This window comes from Oncorhynchus nerka, linkage group LG5, assembly GCF_034236695.1.
Source record: "Oncorhynchus nerka isolate Pitt River linkage group LG5, Oner_Uvic_2.0, whole genome shotgun sequence".
Lineage (NCBI taxonomy): Eukaryota > Metazoa > Chordata > Actinopteri > Salmoniformes > Salmonidae > Oncorhynchus > Oncorhynchus nerka.
Window position 1 is genome coordinate 39,537,681 of NC_088400.1, and position 24,649 is coordinate 39,562,329.

General features: G+C 44.6%; 1 protein-coding gene and 1 pseudogene across 1 annotated transcript; both read right to left on the bottom strand.

Moving 5' to 3' along the window:
* Positions 1–104: 104 nt before the first annotated feature.
* Positions 105–5,959, bottom strand: LOC135571693 (cell cycle checkpoint control protein RAD9A-like; annotated as a pseudogene).
* Positions 5,960–12,303: 6,344 nt separating this feature from the next.
* On the bottom strand, positions 12,304–22,830 carry LOC115129922 (P2X purinoceptor 3-like). Its single transcript, XM_029660719.2, has 12 exons — positions 22,437–22,830; positions 22,072–22,207; positions 20,238–20,309; positions 19,955–20,024; positions 14,854–14,944; positions 14,603–14,680; positions 14,042–14,183; positions 13,653–13,789; positions 13,379–13,484; positions 13,234–13,299; positions 13,006–13,083; positions 12,304–12,871 (listed from the first exon to the last, which is right to left on the bottom strand). The coding sequence occupies exons 1-12, from the start codon at positions 22,565–22,567 to the stop codon at positions 12,746–12,748; spliced, it is 1,233 nt and encodes a 410-aa protein (XP_029516579.1). The 5' UTR covers positions 22,568–22,830; the 3' UTR covers positions 12,304–12,745.
* Between the last annotated feature and the right edge of the window lie 1,819 nt (positions 22,831–24,649).

Sequence of the window (24,649 nt, forward strand, 5' to 3'; positions counted from 1 at the left end):
TTATTCTAGGGCTTGTGTACATTGATCATTGACATGCCAACATAAACAGGAAGTGCTTGTTGTTCAATTCCTCATAACTTCGGAGTCCCCGGGTGATGTCATCATCATGGTCCAATAAAAAGACTGAATCTCTTTAAATATTTGTCCTCAAAGGGATTCCATAAGTGGTGTGAAATGGATTTACACACAGTCTCACAAACACCCAGTGCTCCTGTTCCAACACCCCAATGCCACTGCGATGCTGTTGGGGTATCATCCTCGCTGTCGCTGGCCAGCACTTCCTGACTCTTGATCCTTTGATTGGTCAGTTGAGAATCAGTGGGACAGACTGACCCGAAAAACAGGGGGCGGAACAGAGCAGGGATAGAGAGGGAGAGATTTGATTCGATTTGAGTGGGAGAGCGAGAGAGGGGTTGGTCTTACATTTTGAACCCAGCAGCTGTGCCACTCAGCCCTTTGACAACAAACCTCACCTCTTTACTGGGAGGTCTTTCAGTGTCCTCTGTCTCTTCCTCCTCTTCCTTGCACTGTGATAAGCTACATGTGGCTGGGTTGTGATTGGGCGAGGGGGTCCGACCGAGCTGCGGGTGTACCGGAGGGACCCGCTAATTCACTGGTCTCCATGGCGATGAGGTAGGAGTCGATGTTGTCACTCGTCGAGTCGTCAGGAGCTGGCGGCAAGCGAGCTCTGGGGAGAGAGGAGGGGATTCTGGGTAAAGAGCAGGGTCCTGTACAAAGAGGTATGACTGCTCTGAATATTTCACAGTTAATGTTCATTTACCGTTTTGTGTTGTTGATGTTATGGTTACGGAGGTTGGAGTTGCCAGAGAGTGGCGAGCACGAAGTTCACCTCCAGAACACTGTCTGTTACACTTAACACCACGAGGCAGACAAAAACAGATACACACACAAATTAGTCATACACAGGAAACACAAAATATCCTAATAACTTAATATTCATATGTGTCCATTGTCCCCACCCTCCCCCATTTTAAGCTCTCTGTTTATTACCTATGCATAGTCACTTTACCTCTATCTACATGTACGTATTACCTCGACTAACCGGTGCCCCCGCACATTGACTCTGTACCGGTACACCCTGTATATAGCCTCCACATTGACTCTGTACTGGTACCCCCTGTATATAGCCTCCACATTGACTCTGTACTGGTACCCCCTGTATATAGCCTCCACATTGACTCTGTACTGGTACCCCCTGTATATAGCCTCCACATTGACTCTGTACTGGTACCCCCTGTATATAGCCTCCACATTGACTCTGTACTGGTACCCCCTGTATATAGCCTCCATGTTGACTCTGTACTGGTACCCCCTGCATATAGCCTCCACATTGACTCTGTACTGGTACCCCCTGTATATAGCCTCCACATTGACTCTGTACTGGTCCCCCCGTATATAGCCTCCACATTGACTCTGTACTGGTACCCCCTGTATATAGCCTCCACATTGACTCTGTACTGGTACCCCCCGTATATAGCCTCCACATTGACTCTGTACTGGTACCCCCTGTATATAGCCTCCACATTGACTCTGTACTGGTACCCCTGTATATAGCCTCCACATTGACTCTGTACTGGTACCCCTGTATATAGCCTCCACATTGACTCTGTACTGGTACCCCTGTATGTAGCCTCCACATTGACTCTGTACTGGTACCCCCTGTATATAGCCTCCACATTGACTCTGTACTGGTACCCCCTGTATATAGCCAACACATTGACTCTGTACTGGTACCCCTGTATATAGCTTCCATTTTGCATTGACTCTGTACTGGTACCCCTGTATATAGCCTCCACATTGACTCTGTACTGGTACCCCTGTATATAGCCTCCACATTGACTCTGTACTGGTACCCCTGTATATAGCTTCCACATTGACTCTGTACTGGTACCCCTGTATATAGCCTCCACATTGACTCTGTACTGGTACCCCTGTATATAGCCTCCACATTGACTCTGTACTGGTACCCCTGTATATAGCCTCCACATTGACTCTGTACTGGTACCCCTGTATATAGCCTCCACATTGACTCTGTACTGGTACCCCCTGTATATAGCCTCCACATTGACTCTGTACTGGTACCCCTGTATATAGCCTCCACATTGACTCTGTACTGGTACCCCTGTATATAGCCTCCACATTGACTCTGTACTGGTACCCCTGTATATAGCCTCCACATTGACTCTGTACTGGTACCCCTGTATATAGCCTCCACATTGACTCTGTACTGGTACCCCCTGTATATAGCCTCCACATTGACTCTGTACTGGTACCCCTGTATATAGCCTCCACATTGACTCTGTACTGGTACCCCTGTATATAGCCTCCACATTGACTCTGTACTGGTCCCCTGTATATAGCCTCCACATTGACTCTGTACTGGTACCCCTGTATATAGCCTCCACATTGACTCTGTACTGGTACCCCCTGTATATAGCCTCCACATTGACTCTGTACTGGTCCCCCCGTATATAGCCTCCACATTGACTCTGTACTGGTACCCCCTGTATATAGCCTCCACATTGACTCTGTACTGGTACCCCCTGTATATAGCCTCCACATTGACTCTGTACTGGTACCCCCTGTATATAGCCTCCACATTGACTCTGTACTGGTACCCCCTGTATATAGCCTCCACATTGACTCTGTACTGGTACCCCCTGTATATAGCCAACACATTGACTCTGTACTGGTACCCCCTGTATATAGCTTCCACATTTTGCATTGACTCTGTACTGGTACCCCCTGTATATAGCCTCCACATTGACTCTGTACTGGTACCCCCTGTATATAGCTTCCACATTGACTCTGTACTGGTACCCCCTGTATATAGCCTCCACATTGACTCTGTACTGGTACCCCCTGTATATAGCCTCCACATTGACTCTGTACTGGTACCCCCTGTATATAGCTTCCACATTGACTCTGTACTGGTACCCCCTGCATATAGCCTCCACATTGACTCTGTACTGGTACCCCCTGCATATAGCCTCCACATTGACTCTGTACTGGTACCCCCCGCATATAGCCTCCACATTGACTCTGTACTGGTACCCCCTGTATATAGCCTCCACATTGACTCTGTACTGGTACCCCCTGTATATAGCCTCCACATTGACTCTGTACTGGTACCCCCTGTATATAGCCTCCACATTGACTCTGTACTGGTACCCCCTGTATATAGCCTCCACATTGACTCTGTACTGGTACCCCTGTATATAGCCTCCACATTGACTCTGTACTGGTACCCCTGTATATAGCCTCCACATTGACTCTGTACTGGTACCCCCTGTATATAGCCTCCACATTGACTCTGTACTGGTACCCCTGTATATAGCCTCCACATTGACTCTGTACTGGTACCCCTGTATATAGCCTCCACATTGACTCTGTACTGGTACCCCTGTATATAGCCTCCACATTGACTCTGTACTGGTACCCCTGTATATAGCCTCCACATTGACTCTGTACTGGTACCCCTGTATATAGCCTCCACATTGACTCTGTACTGGTACCCCTGTATATAGCCTCCACATTGACTCTGTACTGGTACCCCTGTATATAGCCTCCACATTGACTCTGTACTGGTACCCCCTGTATATAGCCTCCACATTGACTCTGTACTGGTACCCCCTGTATATAGCCTCCACATTGACTCTGTACTGGTACCCCTGTATATAGCCTCCACATTGACTCTGTACTGGTACCCCCTGTATATAGCCTCCACATTGACTCTGTACTGGTACCCCTGCATATAGCCTCCACATTGACTCTGTACTGGTACCCCTGTATATAGCCTCCACATTGACTCTGTACTGGTACCCCTGTATATAGCCTCCACATTGACTCTGTACTGGTACCCCTGTATATAGCCTCCACATTGACTCTGTACTGGTACCCCTGTATATAGCCTCCACATTGACTCTGTACTGGTACCCCCTGTATATAGCCTCCACATTGACTCTGTACTGGTACCCCCTGTATATAGCCTCCACATTGACTCTGTACTGGTACCCCCTGTATATAGCCTCCACATTGACTCTGTACTGGTACCCCTGTATATAGCCTCCACATTGACTCTGTACCGGTACCCCCTGTATATAGCTTCCACATTGACTCTGTACTGGTACCCCCTGTATATAGCCAACACATTGACTCTGTACTGGTACCCCCTGTATATAGCTTCCACATTGACTCTGTACTGGTACCCCCTGTATATAGCTTCCACATTGACTCTGTACTGGTACCCCCTGTATATAGCCTCCACATTGACTTATTTTATTGTTGTTCTTTAATGATCTATTTTCTTCTTTTTTATTTATTCATTTTTTTCTTCAGCTTAAATAATTTCTAAACAGTTATTTTTCTTGTTGGATTGTTGGTTGGAGTCACGTTGGTAAATGATTCGGGAGACAGACGCAGGAATGCGTAACAGGAGTCTTTATTGTACCCAAATTGCGGCGTGCCATGTAAAGGCACAGGACGAAGACCAAACAAACACTATAACAAAACGCAGGGTTGAAACCCAAACCAAAGAGCGAGGAGTACCTCGAATAATTAACACACACGCACAATGATTAACACACGGTACGAGACCCGTAATCATCTGCGCAATCCACAATGCCAAAACACACTCTCTTTATCAAACACGGCCTGCAGACTTTCACTGTCCTGGAATGACAGGTCGTGTGTCTTCAGCCGCCCTACGGCACACACACACACACACACACACACACACACACACACACACACACACACACACACACACACACACACACACACACACACACACACACACACACACACACACACACACACACACACACACACACACACACACACACACACACACACACACACACACACAATATGCCATAGTTAGGGGAAAGCTAATGGTGCGAGGAGGTTTAAAGGGGTTGACTCTCTTCATATCAAACTGCTCTATGGTTTTACTGCACGTTACCATGTTTGCACTGCAGGGTGAATGTGAGACTCTTCCATCCAGCTCAATGTGACACTTCTCTACTGTCTTCTCCAGAGACGACAGGGACCTGAACACAGCCTGCACACACTGGGAGAGAGGGAGGTTAAGTACAAATGACACATATATCAGAACACTATGATACAATCAATGTGTCTTTGTCCCTTGATGGCCATCTTGCAGCGAAAAGCATGTCCACAGGGAATGGTGTACCTGAATGGGCAAGAGAAAAGATGTATGTGCTTTTGAACGGGGTATGGTAGTAGGTGCCAGGCGCACCGGTTTGAGTGTCAAGAACTCAAATCAAATCAAATGTTATTCGTCACATGCGCCGAATACAGTGAAATGCTTACTTACATGCCCCTAACCAACAATGCAGTTTAAAAAATAAGAATAAAAATAAAAGTAACAAGTAGTTAAAGAGCAGCAGTAAAATAACAATATGGAGAATATATACAGGCGGTACAGGAGTTCTTAAAGTGACTATGCATAGATAATAAACAGAGAGTAGCAGTGGCATAAAAGAGGGAGGGTCAATGCAAATAGTCTGTGAACCTACACAGACAATTTTTAGGGCCTTCCTCTGACACCGCCTGGTATAGAGGTCCTGGATGGCAGGAAGCTTGGCCCCAGTGATGTACTGGGCCGTACGTACTGCCCTCTGTAGTGCCTTGCGGTTGGAGGCCGAGCAGTTGCCATACCAGGCAGTGATGCAACCATGCTCTCGATGGTGCATCTGTAGAACCTTTTGAGGATCTGAGGACCCATGCCAAATCTCCTATTAGGGAATAGGTTTTGTCGTGCCCTCTTCACGACTGTCTTGGTGTGCTTGGACCATTCTAGTTTGTTGGTGATGTGGACACCAAGAAACTGAAAACTCTCAAGCTGCTCCACTACAGCCCCATCGATGAGAATGGGGGCGTGCTCAGTCCTCCTTTTCCTGTAGTCCTCAATCATCTCCTTTGTCTTGATCACGTTGAGGGAGAGGTTGTTGTCCTGGCAACACACGGCCAGGTCTCTGACCTCCTCCCTATAGGCTGTCTAGTCGTTGTCGGTGATCAGGCCTACCACTGTTGTGTCATCGGCAAACTTAATGATGGTGATGGAGTTGTGCCTGGCCGTGCAGTCATGTCGTCCTCTTTTGCCATAGTTTGTACATCTCAATTGTCAGTAGAAACCACATTTGTTAAAGCAAGTCAGCCATATCAGCTATGTTTTTTTTAAAGGCAGTAAATGAGACTGAATGAATGGTTTCGCTGCCAGACAAGGCTCCACTGAGAGCCAGGTGTAGCGGTGGTAAGGTGTTGGGACTCTGCTGTTGGGACTCTGCTGTTGGGACAGCTTTATGTAGGCCCTAACAGTTTGTGGGCACCGTTTGTCACAATGTATTGTTTAGTGTTCTGTTGTGTAGTGGCCTTGCTGGCACCCCCCCCCCTCGAAAATGTTTGCCCCACCAAGATTTACATGCTAAATTTGCCACTGGAAAGGAGTCATCAGGCCAGGTAGTCCTGAGGCATGGTCCTAGGGTTCAGGAGGGGAGGGAGAAAGAGAGGGAGAAAGAGATCATTAGAGGGAGCATACTTAAATTCACACAGGACCACAGATCAGACAGGATAATTAAACCGGATATAACAGACTGACCCTAGCCCTCCGGCACATAGACAACTGCAGCATAGATCAACCTGGTCTCAGAGGAAAATGTATTATATGTCACTAAAATCTGTGCAACTCCATTTAGTTTGATATGTAAAATTAGGTTACATTACATAATATGATATGTAGGACGTGTAGTATGTTACAAATTCCAATTTGTTGTTTCTAATGGTGGCTAAGTGGCTAATGCTAATGTTAGCTAGGCTAGGGTTAAGGTTAGAGTTAATGTTAGGAGTAAGGTTAAATGGTTATGTTTAAGGTTAGGGGAAGGGTTAGGTAACATGCTAAGTTGTAACAAGTCTACTGAACAAAAATATTAAGGCAACATGCTATAATGTCAACGATTTTACTGAATTACAGTTCATATAAGGAAATCAGTCAATTGAAATAAATTCATTACTCCCCAATCTATGGATTTCACATGACTGGGCAGCGGCTCAGCCATGGACGGGCCTGGGAGGGCATAGGCCCACCCACTGGGGAGCCAGGCCCAGCCAATCAAAATGAGTTTTTCCCCACAAAAGGGCTTTATTACATTATTACACTATTTCGTCAGCTGTCCGGGTGACTGTTCTCAGACGATCCCACAGGTTAAGAAGCCGGATGTGGAGGTCCTGGTCTGGCGTGGTTACACATGGTCTGCTGTTGTGAGGCCGGTTGGACGTACTAACAAATTCTCTAAAACTACGTTGGCTTATGGCAGAGAAGTTAACATTCAATTCTCTGGTAACAGCTCTGGTGGACATTCCTGCAGCCAGCATTCCAATTGCACATCCTGTCAAAACTTGAGACATCTGTGGCATTGTGTTGTTTGACAAAACAGCACATTTTAGAGTGACCTTTAGTTGTCCCCAGCACAAGGTGCACCTGTGTAACCTGTGTAACAAATTATAGCAAAACATTTGAGAGAAATAAGCTTTTTGTGCGTATGGAAAAGTTCTGGGATCTTTTATTTCAGCTCATGAAACATGGGACCAACACTTGTTGCGTGTTTATATTTTTGTTCGGTATAGAATCGATGATACCTTTCTGTGTTGCCAGGGCATGTATAGTGTTGCTGTAGCAAATGGTTTATTGGTAGGCCTATTTGGTCATCGTTTTCTCATGTTAAGCCTAACGTTTCACGAAGCTATACATGGTGTCACAACTGCTGGCGGGTGGCAATCATTTAATAACTTTTTCAGTGATTAAAGTTAGAAATGTACACGATTGCAAATTGTAAAATAAATGTTCAATGCAACAGCAATTCTAATCAACCTGCAGGACATAAGCCGTCCTCACGTCTCCCAGCTTGGATAGAAGGTTGTTGTGTGTAAAACCAGTCTATTAATGCCAAATAACACAGTCAGTCCACCCTGAAAACACGAGCTTACTGGGGACTGTTTTATTATGCAGTATACGATCTATAGCTAATGTATATACCTGCTATTTAGTAACCTTTTATAAAAATTACACATCAAATAGCCGTGATAAATTCCTCCACTATTTATTGTTGAACTCAGCTGGTTTTGTCTGGCTAGTAACCTACACAAACAGGCTGCAATATTCAAGGTAAATTAAGTCTAATCCAATTTAGGAGACTCCCCTGGTGTCCTGAAGGCTTCCTTTTTTGTGTGCAAATGTTTTCGCCAAGGGCTGTAGGTCCAGGTTGGGAGCCTGACTGTTTTCTATAGTGAGTATTACCAACCCAGACAGTCTTTACTGAGACAATGTGAGTTATGTACATTGTCAAACGCTAAAAAACTACTTAAATATGATCAATATTCAGCTAGAAGAACAAGAAGGATTTTGTCATTTGCCACATATATATTTGTGCGGAACAATAGAAGTAATGTCTTTCCTAACGTGAGGCAAACTTACTTTGCTCAGACATGTAAAAATGGCTTTCTCTGACCACACTGGGCAGAGAAAGCAGAAGCTTGCCAGTGTGCACCTGTGACAGAGGCACACAGAGTGATTGAGATAAAGAAAGAAAGGGAGAGAGTCCGAGTCACTGTCACTTGTGGATGAAAGAGTAGTTATAGAGTAGTTAGGCTATCCAGCCTCACTGGGCTTTCTCATTGGTCTGGATGTGTCTGTCTGTCTGTCTGTCTGTCTGTCTGTCTGTCTGTCTGTCTGTCTGTCTGTCTGTCTGTCTGTCTGTCTGTCTGTCTGTCTGTCTGTCTGTCTGTCTGTCTGTCTGTCTGTCTGTCTGTCTGTCTGTCTGCCTGCCTGCCTGCCTGCCTGCCTGCCTGTCTGTCTGCCTGCCTGCCTGCCTGCCTGTCTGTCTGTAAGGCCTGTGAAACGCTTATTCCTCCACTCTCCTCCCAGTGATGACATGATCCCTCTAGGAGCGAAAAAGAAAGAACAACTTCACCACGAAAATAGACAAAATGTGCCTTTTATAGAGATAGGCTACAGGGAAACAAGAGAGAGAGAATTTGATTGTGAGCAGGACAAAGAGAGACCTAATGAGTTTGAGCTGTTTTTTGACACTGCTGAGTCAACAGAGTGATGTTTCAACCTCTCTGACAACATATGGACAACTGGAGGGAGCAACAGACAGGAAAGAAGGGGAAAGAATATGTCAACAATCCACCCGGAAAAAAGTGTGACATTGGAGAAAGACTAGGATGAAAAAGAGAAAAATCCTGGCATTCTTCCTAACAAGAGAAGAGAGGCCAAAGAACATGCCTGAAACTGAACTAAGACTGTGGACAATCAAGGCATATTCCAGATTGTTCTCTGTATGTAAATCTCAATAGCCGCTGGTCTGTCTAATCCATAATCCATATACAGCAAATCATATGTATGTAATGTACAGTACTGGTCAAAAGTTTGGACAAACCTACTCATTCAAGGTCTTTATTTGACTATTTTCTACATTATAATAATAGTGAAGACATCAAAGCTATGGAATAACACATATTGAATCATGTAGTAACCAAAAAAAGTGTTTGAGATTCTTCAAAGTAGCTACAGCTTTGCACACTCTTGACATTCTCTCAAACAGCTTCATGAGGTTGCCACCTGGAATGCATTTCAATTAACAGGTGTGCCTTCATTAAAGTTAATTTGTTGAATTTCTTTCCTTCTTAATGCGTTTCAGGCAATCAGCTGTGTTGTGACAAGGTATGGGGGGGGGGGGGTGTATATAGCTAGAGAGCACTATTTGGTAAAAGACCAAGTCCATATTAGGGCAAGAACAGCTTTAATTTACTTTATTTATTTTATTACTTTAAGACATGAAGGTCAGTTAATCCGAAACATTTCAAGAACTTTGAAAGTGTCTTCAAGTGCAGTCACAAAAACCATCAAGCGCTATGATGAAACTGGCTCTCATGAGGACCGCCACAGGAATGGAAGACCCAGAGTTACCTCTGCTGCAGAGGATAAGTTCATTAGCGTTAACTGCACCTCAGATTGCAGCCCAAATAAATAACACCATGGGACCACGCAGCCGTCATACTACTCAGGAAGGAGACGCATTCTGTCTCCTAGAGATGAACGTACTTTGTTGCGAAAAGTGCAAATCAATCCCAGGAAAACAGAAAAGGACCCTGTGAAGATGCTGAAGGAAACAGGTACAACGTATCTATATCCACAGTAAAACAAGTCCTATATCGACATAACCTGAATGGCCACTTAGTAAGGAAGAATCCACTGCTCCAAAACCGCAATAAAAAAGCCAGACAACGGTTTGCATCTGCATATGGTGGCAAAGATCATACTTTTTGGAGAAATGTCCTCTGGTCTGATGAAACAAAAATAGAACTGTTTGGTCATAATGACCATCGTTATGTTTGGAGGAAAAAAAGGAACGCTTGCAAGCCGAAGAACACCATCCCAATCGGGAAACACGGGGGTGGCAGCATCATGTTGTGGGGGTGCTTTGCTGCAAGAGGGACTGGTGCACTTCACAAAATAGATGGCATCATGAGGTAGGAAAATAATGTGGATATATTGAAGCAACATCTCAAGACATCAGTCAGGAAGTTAAAGCTTGGTTGCAAATGGGTCTTCCAAATGGATAATGACCCCAAGCATACTTCAAAAGTCGTGGCAAAATGGCTTAAGGACAACAAAGTCAAGGTATTGGAGTGGCAAGTGAAAAAGCATGTGCGAGCAAGGAGGCCTACAAACCTGACTCAGTTACATCAGCTTTGTCAGGAGGAATGGGCCAACATTCACACAATTTATTGTGGGAAGCTTGTGGAAGGCTACCCAAAGCGTTTGACCCAAGTTAAACAATTTAAAAGCAATGCTATTAAGTACTAATTGAGTACCCACTGGGAATACGATGAAAGAAATAAAGCTGAAATAAATCATTTTCTCTACTACTCTTCTGACATTTCACATTCTTAAAATAAAGTGGTGATCCTAACTGACCCAAGACAGGGAATTTTTACTAGGATTTAATGTCAGGAATTGTGAAAAACTGAGTTTAAATGTATTTGGCTAAGGTGTATGTAAACTTCCAACTTCAACTGTATATGATATTATTTAAAATATATACAGTTGAAGTCAGAAGTTTACACACACTTAGGTTGGAGTCATTAAAACTCGTTTTTCAACCACTCCACACATTTTTTGTTAACAAACTATAGTTTTGGCAAGTCAGTTCGGATATCTACTTTGTGCATGACACAAGTAATTTTTCCAACAATTGTTTACAGACAGATTATTTCACTTATAATTCACTGTATCTCATTGAGGTGTTTAAAACCTTATTATAATCTCCCACAATAATAATAGAGTCTTGTTTTGCTTGTAGGTTAAATTAATTATTACAGTTGACGTCGGAAGTTTACATACACCTTAGCCAAATACATTTAAACTCAGTTTTTCACAATTCCTGACATTTAATCCTAATAAAATTCCCTGTCTTAGGTCACTAATAACGATATTAATTAACAATAATTTTGATCGAATGTGCAAATTGTGCCAAACAGACAATTGGCACATTCGGATCAAAATGATTGTTAATTAATATCGTCACCCCTTTTGAGTTTCTTTTCCCATAGAAGTATAACTTGATCTAATATTGTTGAATGAGTTTCCTGTAAACAATAGATATTATATTCCTTCTCTTTTAGCCAGGTAAATACTGATCGTCTTTTCTTATTATCTGCTAAGCCATTACAATTATAACTGGCTATACTTATTTCCCCATTTACCATAATGAGACAAGTTTCAATTCAATTTATCATAATATATGTTTGTAAACTTACCATTAAAAGTTCCATGATGATTGAGTGTCCATATAGCTGTACCATGATATTTTATATTGTTTTCCACTATTCCACCCGCTGGAACCTGGGTTGTCGTCCATGTAACTGGCAGACCAGCCCTGTCCACCTGGTCCACCTAGACTTCCAGTCATTGCACTAACGCTAGTTAGCATTGGTTCACTAAATGACCTCTAACTTCCTTCATACTGGACACAGAGACATTAAAATGGCATCCAGTAGTTCATCTGACACACAAGTACGTAGATCAAGGCCAAAATCCTGAAGTGTCCTATTTAAGATGCTCTTAAGCTGATCTATTGGTGCTGAGATGGGTCCGTGGTGGGAGGTGTGTTTTTATGTGTGCATGTGTGTGTGTATATCGGGTGTGTATTGCAATAGAATCAGATACAGACACACACAAAATACAGCAGGCGCGACTCAGTCAATTCCGACCAATTTATTTACTGGTTACTGATGTTTTTTGAGGGTCCAAGATGATTATAGAATCACGTCATTTCTTCTCATACCCCTTTAAACCCCCCATCGTTATAGAACATCACAAATGGAGGTTATGAGAGCAAGACAGAGATGAAGAAAGGGATGAGGCCAGGTAAATGTAACATATGAACTACATAGTATATGTACAAAAGCAATGGGACCAGGGCAGAGCTTTTATGTATATTGATGTAACTGTTTATAATGTTATTTTAAGCTACAGTAGAGTTCAGAAATAGTTTGCCCCAAAACAACATTTTAAAAGTTCCTCAGACGTTAAATCGTTACCTTCCCTCACATGAACATAGGACTTATCAACAGCTGCTAGTAAAATAAGGAAGTGGTGGAGGATCCTCTCTGTCGATTGGTTGAAGTGGAATGTCACTCAAAGCTGCTGGTCCAGGTAAAGGGAGACAGCTCCCGAGTCATCTGAAATCTTCTCCTCTGCTTTGTTTGACAGCTGGCTGCAACTTTCTCGGGAGAGTAATATCTGTATCTGTGACTCAGAAACCTAGGGAGCGAGGGAGAGAGAGAGAGAGAGAATAAGACTGTCTCGAGATGCTCTTCACCGCTCTCTCCCACACACAAATTACTTACAATATAACACAAAAAAATATGCTTTTATCTGAGTAATTAAAAAAAAACCTCTTCAAATTTCTTGGCCTTGTATTGGTCCGCCCCCTTCAGGAAGTTCAGGAGGATGATATCACAGAGGACCGTACCCTGCAGCATATCAGAACAAAGACAGTTACACAAGTTGACCTAAAAAAATCCTGAAATACTTGCCTCGATTCTAGGGTTGATGGAGGTAACATTCTAAACGTATTGCATGACCTCCTTTTAAAGCATACAGTCTGAGTACAGAAGCCTTACCAGTCCCACAGAGGTAAAGGCTGCCACTAGGTTGATCAGAGTAGGAACTGTGTTGAACTTCCCTGCCTGAAAGGACAAAGACAGATGAATCCCGTAAAATACACAGATAACAGGTACACGCACACACACCCTAATCCACACTCACAAGCCCAGTGACCAGGATATCAAAGCGGATGGCGTAGGCCTTGTGGAGAGTGCGGAAGTCCGTCCGATTCTCTATACCGTTCTCCGTTTTGTAATATTTGGCAAATCTGTGGATGATGAGAGAGGGGGAGACCATGTCAATGAACACAGAAATAAAACGAGAGGAGGAGGGGGGGTAAGAAGGATGGAGAGGGGAAAAGAAAGAGGACGGGGAGAAGGAGGAAGAAAGACGGGGAGTCTCTTGAACAGTACTAAACTGAAAGGGGTTACAGTACCTGAAGTTGTATCCCTGAGAGATGGCGTTCTTCTGAAACACAGCATCAAGTCGCGTAAAGGAGTAATGTGGTTCACATCTTTCTTCTGACTCATCCAGATTACACTCCCATTCAATATTGATCCCGATCTCTCCACCCTGATAGAGGGAGACAGAGGGAGGGAAAAGAAGAGAAGGACATATAGGTGAGGAGGGGGAAGAGGAAAGGTAGGGACAAGCAGGTGGGACTGGAGATATATAAAATGGAGAGGGAGAAGTGGGAAAGAGAGAGGTTGAGAAAGCAGAATATAAGAGAGAGGGAGAGGAGAGAAAAGAAAGATGGGAGACCTTCGGGGGAGAGAGATGGAGATAGAGGAGATGATGATGAAGAGAGGAGGAGATGAGTCTCACTGTCTGAGCGATGGTGGAGAAGTTCTGTCCAGTATAGCGCAGCACATCTCCCACCTTGAAGATGGGACAGTGGCGGTTGTGCTCCGGGTCATATGTACAGCTCCTGATATAAGTTTTATTCAGCGATGACGGGAAGTTCCCTCTGTGGGAGAGAGAAGGTACAAATTTGAGTGATAGAGCCAAATCCCCTTCTTCGGTAGAAAAGAGAGGGCAACGCCTTGACAAGAAAGTTGGAGTGAGACCTCCTGAAAGTACTCTAACACAACATCATAAAGGTCTTCCCTTTGTTCATTTCAACATCTTGGCCATGTTCTGTTATAATCTCCACCCGGCACAGCCAGAAGAGGACTGGCCACCCCACATAGCCTGGTTCCTCTCTAGGTTTCTTCCTAGGTTTTGTCCTTTCTAGGGAGTTTTTCCTAGCCACCGTGCTTAGGCTGGGTTTCTGTACAGCACTTTGAGATATCAGCTGATGTACGAAGGGCTATATAAATCTATTTGATTTGATTTGATTTGATTTTCCCAATACAGCCCCAGGAATGAGAGGTGTGTCGGACTCACCTGGTGACGTTGAACATAGGGAAGCGGATACTGTTCTTGATGAAGATGGTGAAGTTTTCGACCTCCATCATTGGTTGCCTGAGAAAGGGGGAGGGAGAAAAAAGAGAGCGAGAAGAAGGACTTAGTTAGGTGGGATGCACAAGTTGTAAACATGACATGTCATATGTTCATAATATTGTGGTCTATATGAAGCAGCTTTCTTTATGAGACAGAGCGAGAGAGAGAAAGAGAAAATGAAAGAGAGGTCTTACATTATGACTTTGTCATTCTCGGCAGGGCACCAACCCTCCATTTCACAGCGGCCTCCTTCAGAGGAGTTCACACAGGCACCAGTTATTATTCCTGTGGAGGAGAGAGAGAGATAAAGAGGGAGAGAGAAGAGAGAGAGAGAGAGAGAGAGAGAGAGAGAGAGAGAGAGAGAGAGAGAGAGAGAGAGAGAAAGAGAACAAGAGCATGAGTGAGTGAGAGAGAGAGAGAGAGAGAGAGAGACAGAGACAGAGACAGAGAGAGAGAGCTACAGGACTGTTTTACTAGCACAGACTAGAATATGTTCTGGGATTCATCCAATGGCATTGAGGAGTATACCACCTCAGTCACCGGCTTCATCAATAAGTGCATCGACGATGTCGTCCCCACAGTGACCGTACGTACATATCCCAACCAGAAGCCATGGATTACAGGCAACATCTGCACCGAGCTAAAGGCTAGAGTACCCTCCAAAGCTCATCATTAAGCTTGAGGCCCTGGGTCTCAACCCCGCCCTGTGCAATTGGGTCCTGGACTTCCTGATGGGCCGCACCCGGGTGCTGAAGGTAGGTAACAACATCTACACTTCGCCTCAACACTGGGGCCCCACAAGGGTGCGTGCTCAGCCCCCTCCTGTACTCCATATTCAACCATGACTGCATGGCCATGCATGCGTCCAACTCAATCATCAAGTTTGCAGATGACACAACAGTAGTAGGCTTGATTACCAACAACAATGAGACAGCCTATAGGGAGGAGGTGAGGGCACTCGGAGTGTAGTGTCAGCAAAACAACCTCTCACTCAATGTCAACAAAACAAAGGAGATGATCGTGGACTTCAGGAAACAGCAGAGGGAGCACTCCCCTATCCACGTCAATGGGACAGCAGTGGAGAAAGTTTTAAGTTCCTCGGCTTACACATCACAGACAAACTGAAATGGTCCACCCACACAGACAGTGTGATGAAGAAGGCGCTACAGCGCCTCTTCAACCTCAGGAGTCTGAAGAAATTTGGCTTGTCACCTAAAACCCTCACAAACTTTTACAGATGCATAATTGAGAGCATCTTGTTGGGATCTATCACCGCCTGGTATGGCAACTGCACCGCCCACAACCGCAAGGATCTCCAGAGGTTGGTGCGTTCTGCACCACGCAACACCGGGGGCAAACAAAATTAAGCTCCTTATGGAAAATCAAGAGACACTTTTTGCTGACTATTATAACAATGAGAACATCAGCAATCTCCCACACAGACCATCCCCTGGCATGGCACAGTGCTATATTAGTACACTATCCCTCTGTTAAGAGGGGGAGGGTGTTACCGAGGGGTGGAAAGTCAGGATACTAGACAATGATGACTCTGAGTCAGCTAATATAAATCTCTAAGTCTGGAACAGTACTGGTATAGGGAAAACCCAAACAGTTTCAGCTGGACTTTCACCTAATCAAAGAATTAGCTCAGGAGGAGAAGCTCTCCCTCGAGAAAGATACCCCCATCCCGAGCAGGTCAGACCAGACTTCTTCATTATATAACCCCACAGATGAGCAACCCCAAGCGGAAAGTCAACCTCCCAGCACAGAGTACTACTCCCTCATTGAAATGAAGGATACATTCACCCAGCTGGAGGTAAGGCAAGTGAAGCTGGAACAGCAGGTGAACACACTCCAGTCAGCACAAAAAAATTGTCCAGCTAAACAACACCCCCTCAACCAGACCCGGAGAGCTGGAGGTGGAGAGAGACAAATCTGCACTCTGGACTGTGGTGAGACAACTTCAACAGTAGAAAAAGCAAGAGCAGGAGAAGAACAGAGCACTAGAGGAGAGGGTCAGACTGCTGAAGGAGAGGGTGAGGGGGATGGCATGTGACAGAGAACAACCCACTAGAGAGGTGGCCACACCCGCAGAGAAGCCAGCAGAACAGCCCAACTCAGCCCCCGACAAAAGTCTCGACACCACAGCAGAACAGTCCACCCCAGACCCTGACCACATCGAATTCACAGCGGGACAGACAAATGAAGAACCCCAAGCCCAGAGGATCTCACGCCCCCTGAGCACCCTCCCCTTGTCAGCCACCCTGATAGCCCCCCCACTGAGGACGTACACAAGACACAGATTGTTCTCCTTATGGACTCAAACGGGAAATATATACAAGAAAAACTCTTCCCCAAACACAGACTGTCTAAACTCTGGTGTCCAAACACCCAGCGCGCCCTAGACCTTCTGTCTGAGGACCAACTAGGGTCACCCAGCCACATAATAAAACACACAGGCACAAACGACCTGAGAGCACAGTAGGAAAGGGTGGCCACAGCACTCAAGGGAGTGATTGAAAAAGCTTGTTCTACTTTCCCCAATGCACAAGTGGTTCACCCTGCTACCACTCTGCTATCTCCACCCTGCTACCACGAAGAGACTTCCACCCTGCCACAATACAGTGGGTAAACACAAGTATTTCCCATGACTGTGCCTCAAAACCAAATGTTTACCTGGCCCACCACTCCACCCTGGACTTGAGCAGCCTTTATGACCAGGTCCACCTATACAAGGCAGCAGTGCCCACCTTTGCCCTGACCCTAAAGGACATCACTCTCAAACACAGCCCCAACTCTTCACACAGGAGCAACAGATCAATAGACACCCCACCCAGACCAGAGAGACACTCTCCCAGACCTGCGGGACCCCCCCGGGACCTACACAAAGAGGACCCATGCCGAGAGGATCTACATCCAGGCCACAACACCACCAGCCACATCCATACCCCCACCCCAACCAATCAATCCCCCCCCAAATCAACCATGCCCACACCCCATTTAGGCCCCCCCAGATCAGACCTATGCCCCTCCTGCCCACCCCATGCACCCCACCCCCGCAAAGAGGGCTTCAACATGGAAGTCACACATACGTCCAGGCCGTGAGCAGGCAAACAGGCCCAGCCCCCACTCTTACACTAGCCCAAGCCAATGACATGTACCAGGTGCTTAGCAGGCTCTACTAACACTAACTGGCCAAACCACACAACCAACAACATTGGACATTTTATGGAACACAAAGCCTCATCCTAGAATATCCAAGGCCTGAGGTCATCTGCCTCTGGCCTAAAGAGCAAGGACCTGGGCTTCATCAAAGAAATCGGAAATACAGACATTGTCATCCTACAAAAAACATGGTATAGAGGAGACGGACCCACTGGTTGCCCTCTAGTTACAGAGAGCTGGTAGTCCCATCCACCAAACTACCAGGTGTGAAACAGGGAAAAGACTCAGGGGGTATGCTAATTTGGTATAAAGCAGACCTAACTCACTCCATTAAATGAATCAAAACAGGAGTATTTTACATTTGGCTAGAAATTCAAAAGGAAATTATCTTAACAGACAATGTAACAGACAATGTCCTCCTGTGTGCTACCTATATCCCCCCATACTTTAAGGAAGATAGCTTCTCCATCCTGGTAGGGGAAATCAATCATTTCCAGGCCCAGGGACATGTACTAGTCTGTGGCGACCTCTTAAAGAAGAAGTTACAGGTCTGTGAGAGCCAGACATCTTGCTTGTTTGTAGGTGACCACATACTTATTTTCCACCATAATTTGCAAATAAATTCATTAAAAATCCTACAATGTGATTTTCTGGATTTTATCCCCTAATTTTGTCTGTCATAGTTGAAGTGTACCTATGATGAAAATTACAGGCCTCTCTCGCCTTTTTAAGTGGGAGAACTTGCACAATTGGTGGCTGACTAAATACTTTTTTGCCCCACTGTACATGATCAAATAGAAATCTTAGAAGCAACTATTAAAGACTACCAGAACCCATTGGATTCTCCAATTACCTTGAATGAACTACAGGACAAAATAAAAATCCTCCAACCCAAAAAGGCCTGTGGTGTTGATGGTATCCTCAATGAAATGATCAAATATACAGACAACAAATTCCAATTGGCTATACTAAATCTCTTGAATTAGCTCTGGCATCTTCCCCAAAATTTGTAACCAAGGACTGATCACCCCAATCCACAAAGTGGAGGCAAATTTGATCCCAATAATTACCGTGGGATATTTGTCAACAGCAATCTTGGGAAAATCCTCTGCATTATCATAAAAAGCAGACTCATACATTTCCTCAGTGAAAACAATGTACTGAGCAAATTTCAAATTGTTTTTTTTTATCAAATTATCATACGACAGACCATGTCTTCACCCTGCACACCCCAACTGACAAACAAACGAACCAAAACAAAGGTAAAGTCTTCTCATACTTTGCTGATTTCAAAAAAAGCCTTTGACTCAATTTGTCATGAGGGTCTGCAATACAAACTGATGGAAAGTGGTATGGGGGAAAAACATACGACATAAAATCCATGTACACAAACAACAAGTGTGGGGTTAAAATAGGCACACATTTATTCCCACAGGGCTGTGGGTTGAGACAGGGATGCGGCTTAAGCCCCACCCGCTTCAACATATATATCAATGAATTGGCGCGGGCACTAGAACAGTCTGCAGCACCCGGCAACACCCTACTAGAATCTGGAGTCAAATGTCTACTGTTTGCTGGCCCTGACAGTAAATTTCATTAAGATAAAAGTAATGGTGTTCCAAAAAAGTTCCAGTTGCCAGGACCACAAATTCAAATTCCATCTAGACACCGTTGCCCTAGAGCACACAAAAAACGATATATACCTTGGCCTAAACATCAGCGCCACAGGTAACTTCCACAAAGCTGTGAACGATCTGAGAGATAAGGCAAGAAGGACCTTCTATGCCATCAAAAGGAACATAAAATTCGATATACCAATTAGGATCTGCCTAAAAATACTTGAATCAGTTATAGAACCCATTGCCCTTTATGGTTGTGAGGTCTGGCATCTGCTCATCAACCAATAATTCACAAAATGGGACAAACACCAAATTGAGACTCTGCATACAGAATTCTTCAAAAATGTCCTCTGTGTACAACGTAAAACACAGAATAATGCATGCAGAGCAGAGCAGAGCAGAGCAGAGAGAGAGAGAGAGAGAGAGAGAGAGAGAGAGAGGAGGAAGGATCAACGGAGTCCCAGGAGGGGAATGGTGGAGATAACAAGAAGAGGAAATAGTTGAAACTCGCCGTTTCCAAGGAAGCTCCCTAAATGCTTGTCACAGTCTTCATCTGTTTCACACTCGTACTTCACGTCGCTCTGAACACACAAAGAACAGATACACAGGCGTTAATAGCATTGGCCTTCGACCAGCAGCTCTGTCACCACCCAATATTAAATGCCTCAGCTCTTGTTAATGGTACGGGCGGGGGCTCTGCAGAGTAGAGTACGTTGTATTGTTAAAACCATGGTTTAGAGAACTGGAGCAGGTAGGTAACCCGCTGCATGTATACTGGACTGAAATGGACTCACCTCAGGGCAGAAGCCTTGGAATTGTTCCTCCGTGACGATGAGCTTGGTGATGATGCAGAACACTGCGGAGCCCTGTCAGCACATATACAAACCAGCACTTTAGCCTAAAGGTCATCAAGTCAACCTATCAGGCCTACTGCTGAAACCATCTAAAAGCCTCAACCAACGACAAACTTTTTTGTTGTTCTTGCTATCATTAGCAACCCTGTTTTTTTTGTTTGTTGCCATGCTACTTAACCAGTTTCTTGGGCTAATGCTAACTAATGTACTCTGATGAACCACTCAGACACTTATTCTACCCAACCAAAGGACTTCATTTAGTTTCCCATCATCACCTCACACCAAGCACTTCCCTTTAAGTGTGTAACATTACCACAGTGAAATGCTCAATGACATTATATCAAGTATCTATAGACTTCTTGTACCACACTTCGGCTGACTGGGCGAGTGTTTGTGTGTGTACCTATTGCAATAATTGTAATAACGTTTAATCAACATTTGGTACACTGAGTATACAAAATATGAAGAACACCTGCTCCTCCCATGACAAATCAAATCAAATTGAATTTGTCACATGCGCCAAATACAACAACCTTTCAGTGAAATTATATTTATTTGACCTTTATTTAACTAGGCAAGTCATTTAAGAACAAATTCTTATTTTCAATGACGGCCTAGGAACAGTAGGTTAACTGCCTGTTCAGGGGCAGAATAACAGATTTGTATCTTGTCAGCTCGGGGATTTGAACTTGCAAGCTTCCGTTTATTAGTCCAACGCTCTAACCGCTTGGCTACCCTGCTGCCCGGTAAATGCTTACTTACAAGCCCTTAACCAACAGTGCTTTAAGAAGTTTTTAAAAAAACAATAAAGTGTTGAGTAAAATAGAAAATAAAAGTAGCAAATAATTTAACAGCAGCAGTAAAATAACAAGCGAGGCTAGTCAATATGTGGGGGCACCGGTTAGTTGAGGTAACTGAGGTAAAATGTACATGTAGGTTGAGTTAAAGTGACGATGCATAGATTATAAACAGAGAGTAGCGGCAGTGTAAAAGAGGGGTCTGGGTAGCCCTTTGATTAGCTGTTCAGGAGTCTTATGGCCTTGGGGTAGAAACTGTTTAGAGGCCTCTTGGACCTAGACTTGGCGGTCCGATACCGGTTGCCGTGCGGTAGCAGAGAAAACAGTCTATGACTTGGGTGGCTGGAGACACAGACTGACCAGGTAAATCCAGGTGAAAGCTATGATCCCTTATTGATGTCACTTGTTAAATCCACTTCAATCAGTGTAGATGAAGGGGAGGAGACAGGTTAAATAAGGTTTTTTAAGCCTTGAGACAATTGAGACATGGATTGTGTGTGTCAGAGGGTGAATGGGCAAGACAAAATAAGTCATTTCCTTCTCACGGGATATGGTAGTAGGTGCCAGGCACACCGGTTTGAGTGTGTCAAGAACTGCAATGCTGCTGGGTTTTTCACCCTTAACAGTTTCTTGCGTGTTTCAAGACTGGTTCGCCACCCGAAGGACATCCATCCAGTCAACCTGACACAACTGTGGGAAGCATCGGAGTCAACATGGGCCAGCAATCCTTGTGGAAGTTTGACACCTTGTAGAGTCCATGCCTGCGACGAATTGAGGCTGTTCTGGGGTGCAACTCAATATTAGACGGTCCTAGTGTTAGTGTATATTAGTGTATATTAGTGTATACTACACAGTGTACAGTTATAATATACATGTTGTGTACAGTAACTATGTTAGCACTGCAGTATAACTTCTGTGTTGTTTTAGTTTAGGGTCAAAGGTAAGATGTCACGGTTAGGCGTCTGGGTGTCACAGACCTGCGTAGGGGCGACATAGTCCGCCACATCCATCACACGGTTGTTGTGGTAACCGAAGCCCTTCACCTTAGTCATGACAGAAGACTCGATGCCAGAGTCTTTCACCTGGTATGCCTTTTCGTGTAAAAAGACCCACCTAAATGACAAAACAGGAAAGAAAGATAGATGGAGGCAAAGGTTATGGAGAATGACAGGGAGGGGGGCGGGTAAGGAAAGACGATTAGTAACAATAGTTCTAGAATGATCAGGAGCAAGACATTGGGAGAGGAAAGAATTAAGGGGGAAAGAAAGATGACAAAGAGAGGTCGACATTATCATACACACACATGCACATACACACACACACACAAACAAGTTGTACCGACCAAACGAAGTAGATGATGATGAGCAGTTGTACGACGCGGTTGATGATTCCAACAGACCAGCTCTTCACCACCACAGACTTGGTTGTCTCGTAGGTGAAGAAGTCCGTAATAAAGCCCCATAGCAAAGACATCCTGAGAGATGGGTTGTGTGTGCGTGCGTGTGTCTACGTGCGAAACAGCTGCAAGTCTATTTTGCATCAGAGTTTCTCCAGGTGGGTGAGTGAGAGCCCAACAAGTGTGTAAATACTGCTTCAGTTGCCACACAATGCTGCTGACAAGACGTCTCACAAAAATGTCCCTCTGTGTGTCGTCGATCCTTCTGCTTCTCACCCTCTTTAGTACCTCTCTCTGTAACACCCTGTCCCTCTCTCTCTCTCTCTCTCTCTGGTTCGCTGGGTAATCATGCTGGACCTCCCCTTTTCTCCTGCAAATGAAAAAAAAAGAAGAAGAAGCGGAAATAAAAAAAAACTCTTTATCTCTCTGTTCCTCCATCGTGTCCTCTCTCTCTCTCTCTCCTCACCACAAATCCCTATCTCCCGAACGCCCCTTGAGTCCCTCCCTTTCCCATCAGAACTGTTCTCCCCTCTTACTTCTGACACGAGTGTCTCACTACATGTGAACACAAAACGCTTACCTCAAATCGTCTTCGACCTACACACACGTTCAAATTCCAACGGAACCCCACAACATGTGAACAGTGCTCCGCAGAGCGGTAAACACACAGTAAGATGCATTTGAGAGATCAATACAAACTAGGTCTCATACTATTAAGGGTGTAATGATAATGGCTATTATAATCCCGCTTAGTGGCATACACACAAAGTGTGCTAATGTAAGCATTTCAACAGTTGTAAGTGTGTTTGCGGCACGTGTGCCTGTGTGTGTGTGTGTGTGTGTGTTGTGTACATGTGTATAATATCTAGAGACCGAGCTGGAAGATGCCATGTCTTCACTTCTTAAGTGGTTCCATTACGTCTGTGGCCAATTACAGTAGTACAATGCAAGTAACAAACACAATTAATACATTAACAATAGGATTATATGAGCTCTGAGTGCACATGCCAAGGCAATGTTATCACGTTTCAGGAAATGGCATGGTTCTGTGAAATCTATATACAGCACATCCCAGACATACATGATAAAGCAGAGACTTAGTAAGGGGTGTGCTCGTGATATGAGTAAGACAGAGAGAGAGACCGAGAGAGCAACAGCAAGAGAGAGAGAGAGACAGAAAAAGAGAGACAGAAAGAGAGTGAGACAGAGACAGAAAGAGAGAGAGACAGAACGAGAGAGAGAGACAGAGACAGAAATAGAGAGCGACGACATAGGATTGACTGAGGTCTCTTTCATTAATGGCATTTTTGTGAAAGGGAAAACCACAAGTGATCATCATACAGGAAATGACTCAGCGTCGACAGATAAACACGCACGTACACGCGCGGACACAAAAGTATGTCTTCACATGAGTGAAATTATAGATATATACGCACATAAACGTTTGAATTATTATATACCTGAGGGAAGGAGGAGGAGTAGTCATTTTCGGGATCTCTGATGAACATGGTATTTTGGAGAGGAGACGCTGTCTAACAGGGGAATCCCTCTGGGTCGGCACCGCACACTATCATCCTGGTACCCCTCGCTTTTAAACCCCCCCCCCCCCCCCTCACCCAGCCCCTTTTAATAACCACCCTTCCTATTCTGACTCCACTCTACAACCACTGTCTCTACCCTGCCCTGCCATCAACTCACATTAGAATTCACTCTGAAACAAACGACCCCTGCTTGGTTAAACTGGATCAATGCATCAACGTAGAAGCTGCAGGGAAAAAGCATGAAAGGTTACTCTCTTTGTTTGAACAACTTTCTGCATCCAGGATGAGGTTCCGATAAGTGTGTTCACCTTCTGACCCCACTCATGCTCAGTCAGCCGTCTGACCGGTCTGGCTCTCTCTCTCCTCCAGTTCTGAGGGCGAAGACTATTACCTCCCACTATGATGACCACATAATAATGTTATAGTAACGTTGAATATTATGATACATCTGGAAATGTTCATCTATGTGGCACATCAACCCGAACAACATTGTAGCCCTTCCTGTAATATCTATTATCTCTCTCAGTACAGCCACTAATGCCACACTTTCTATAACAAACTCAATTAAGAGAAGCAATCTTATGATCTGTGTTAAAACGTATCAATAGCAGAACGGCA

Bases quoted from the DNA above. Each gene is read 5' to 3' on its own strand.
- LOC115129922 (XM_029660719.2), bottom strand. From the start codon at position 22,567: ATGTCTTTGCTATGGGGCTTTATTACGGACTTCTTCACCTACGAGACA. The intron at 14,945-19,954 runs GCGAGTTTCAAC...TCTCCTCCACAG, and splicing joins AGGGAGCTTCCTTGGAAACG to GAATAATAACTGGTGCCTGT. The intron at 13,790-14,041 runs GTGAGACTCATC...TCCCTCTATCAG, and splicing joins TCTCCACCATCGCTCAGACA to GGTGGAGAGATCGGGATCAA.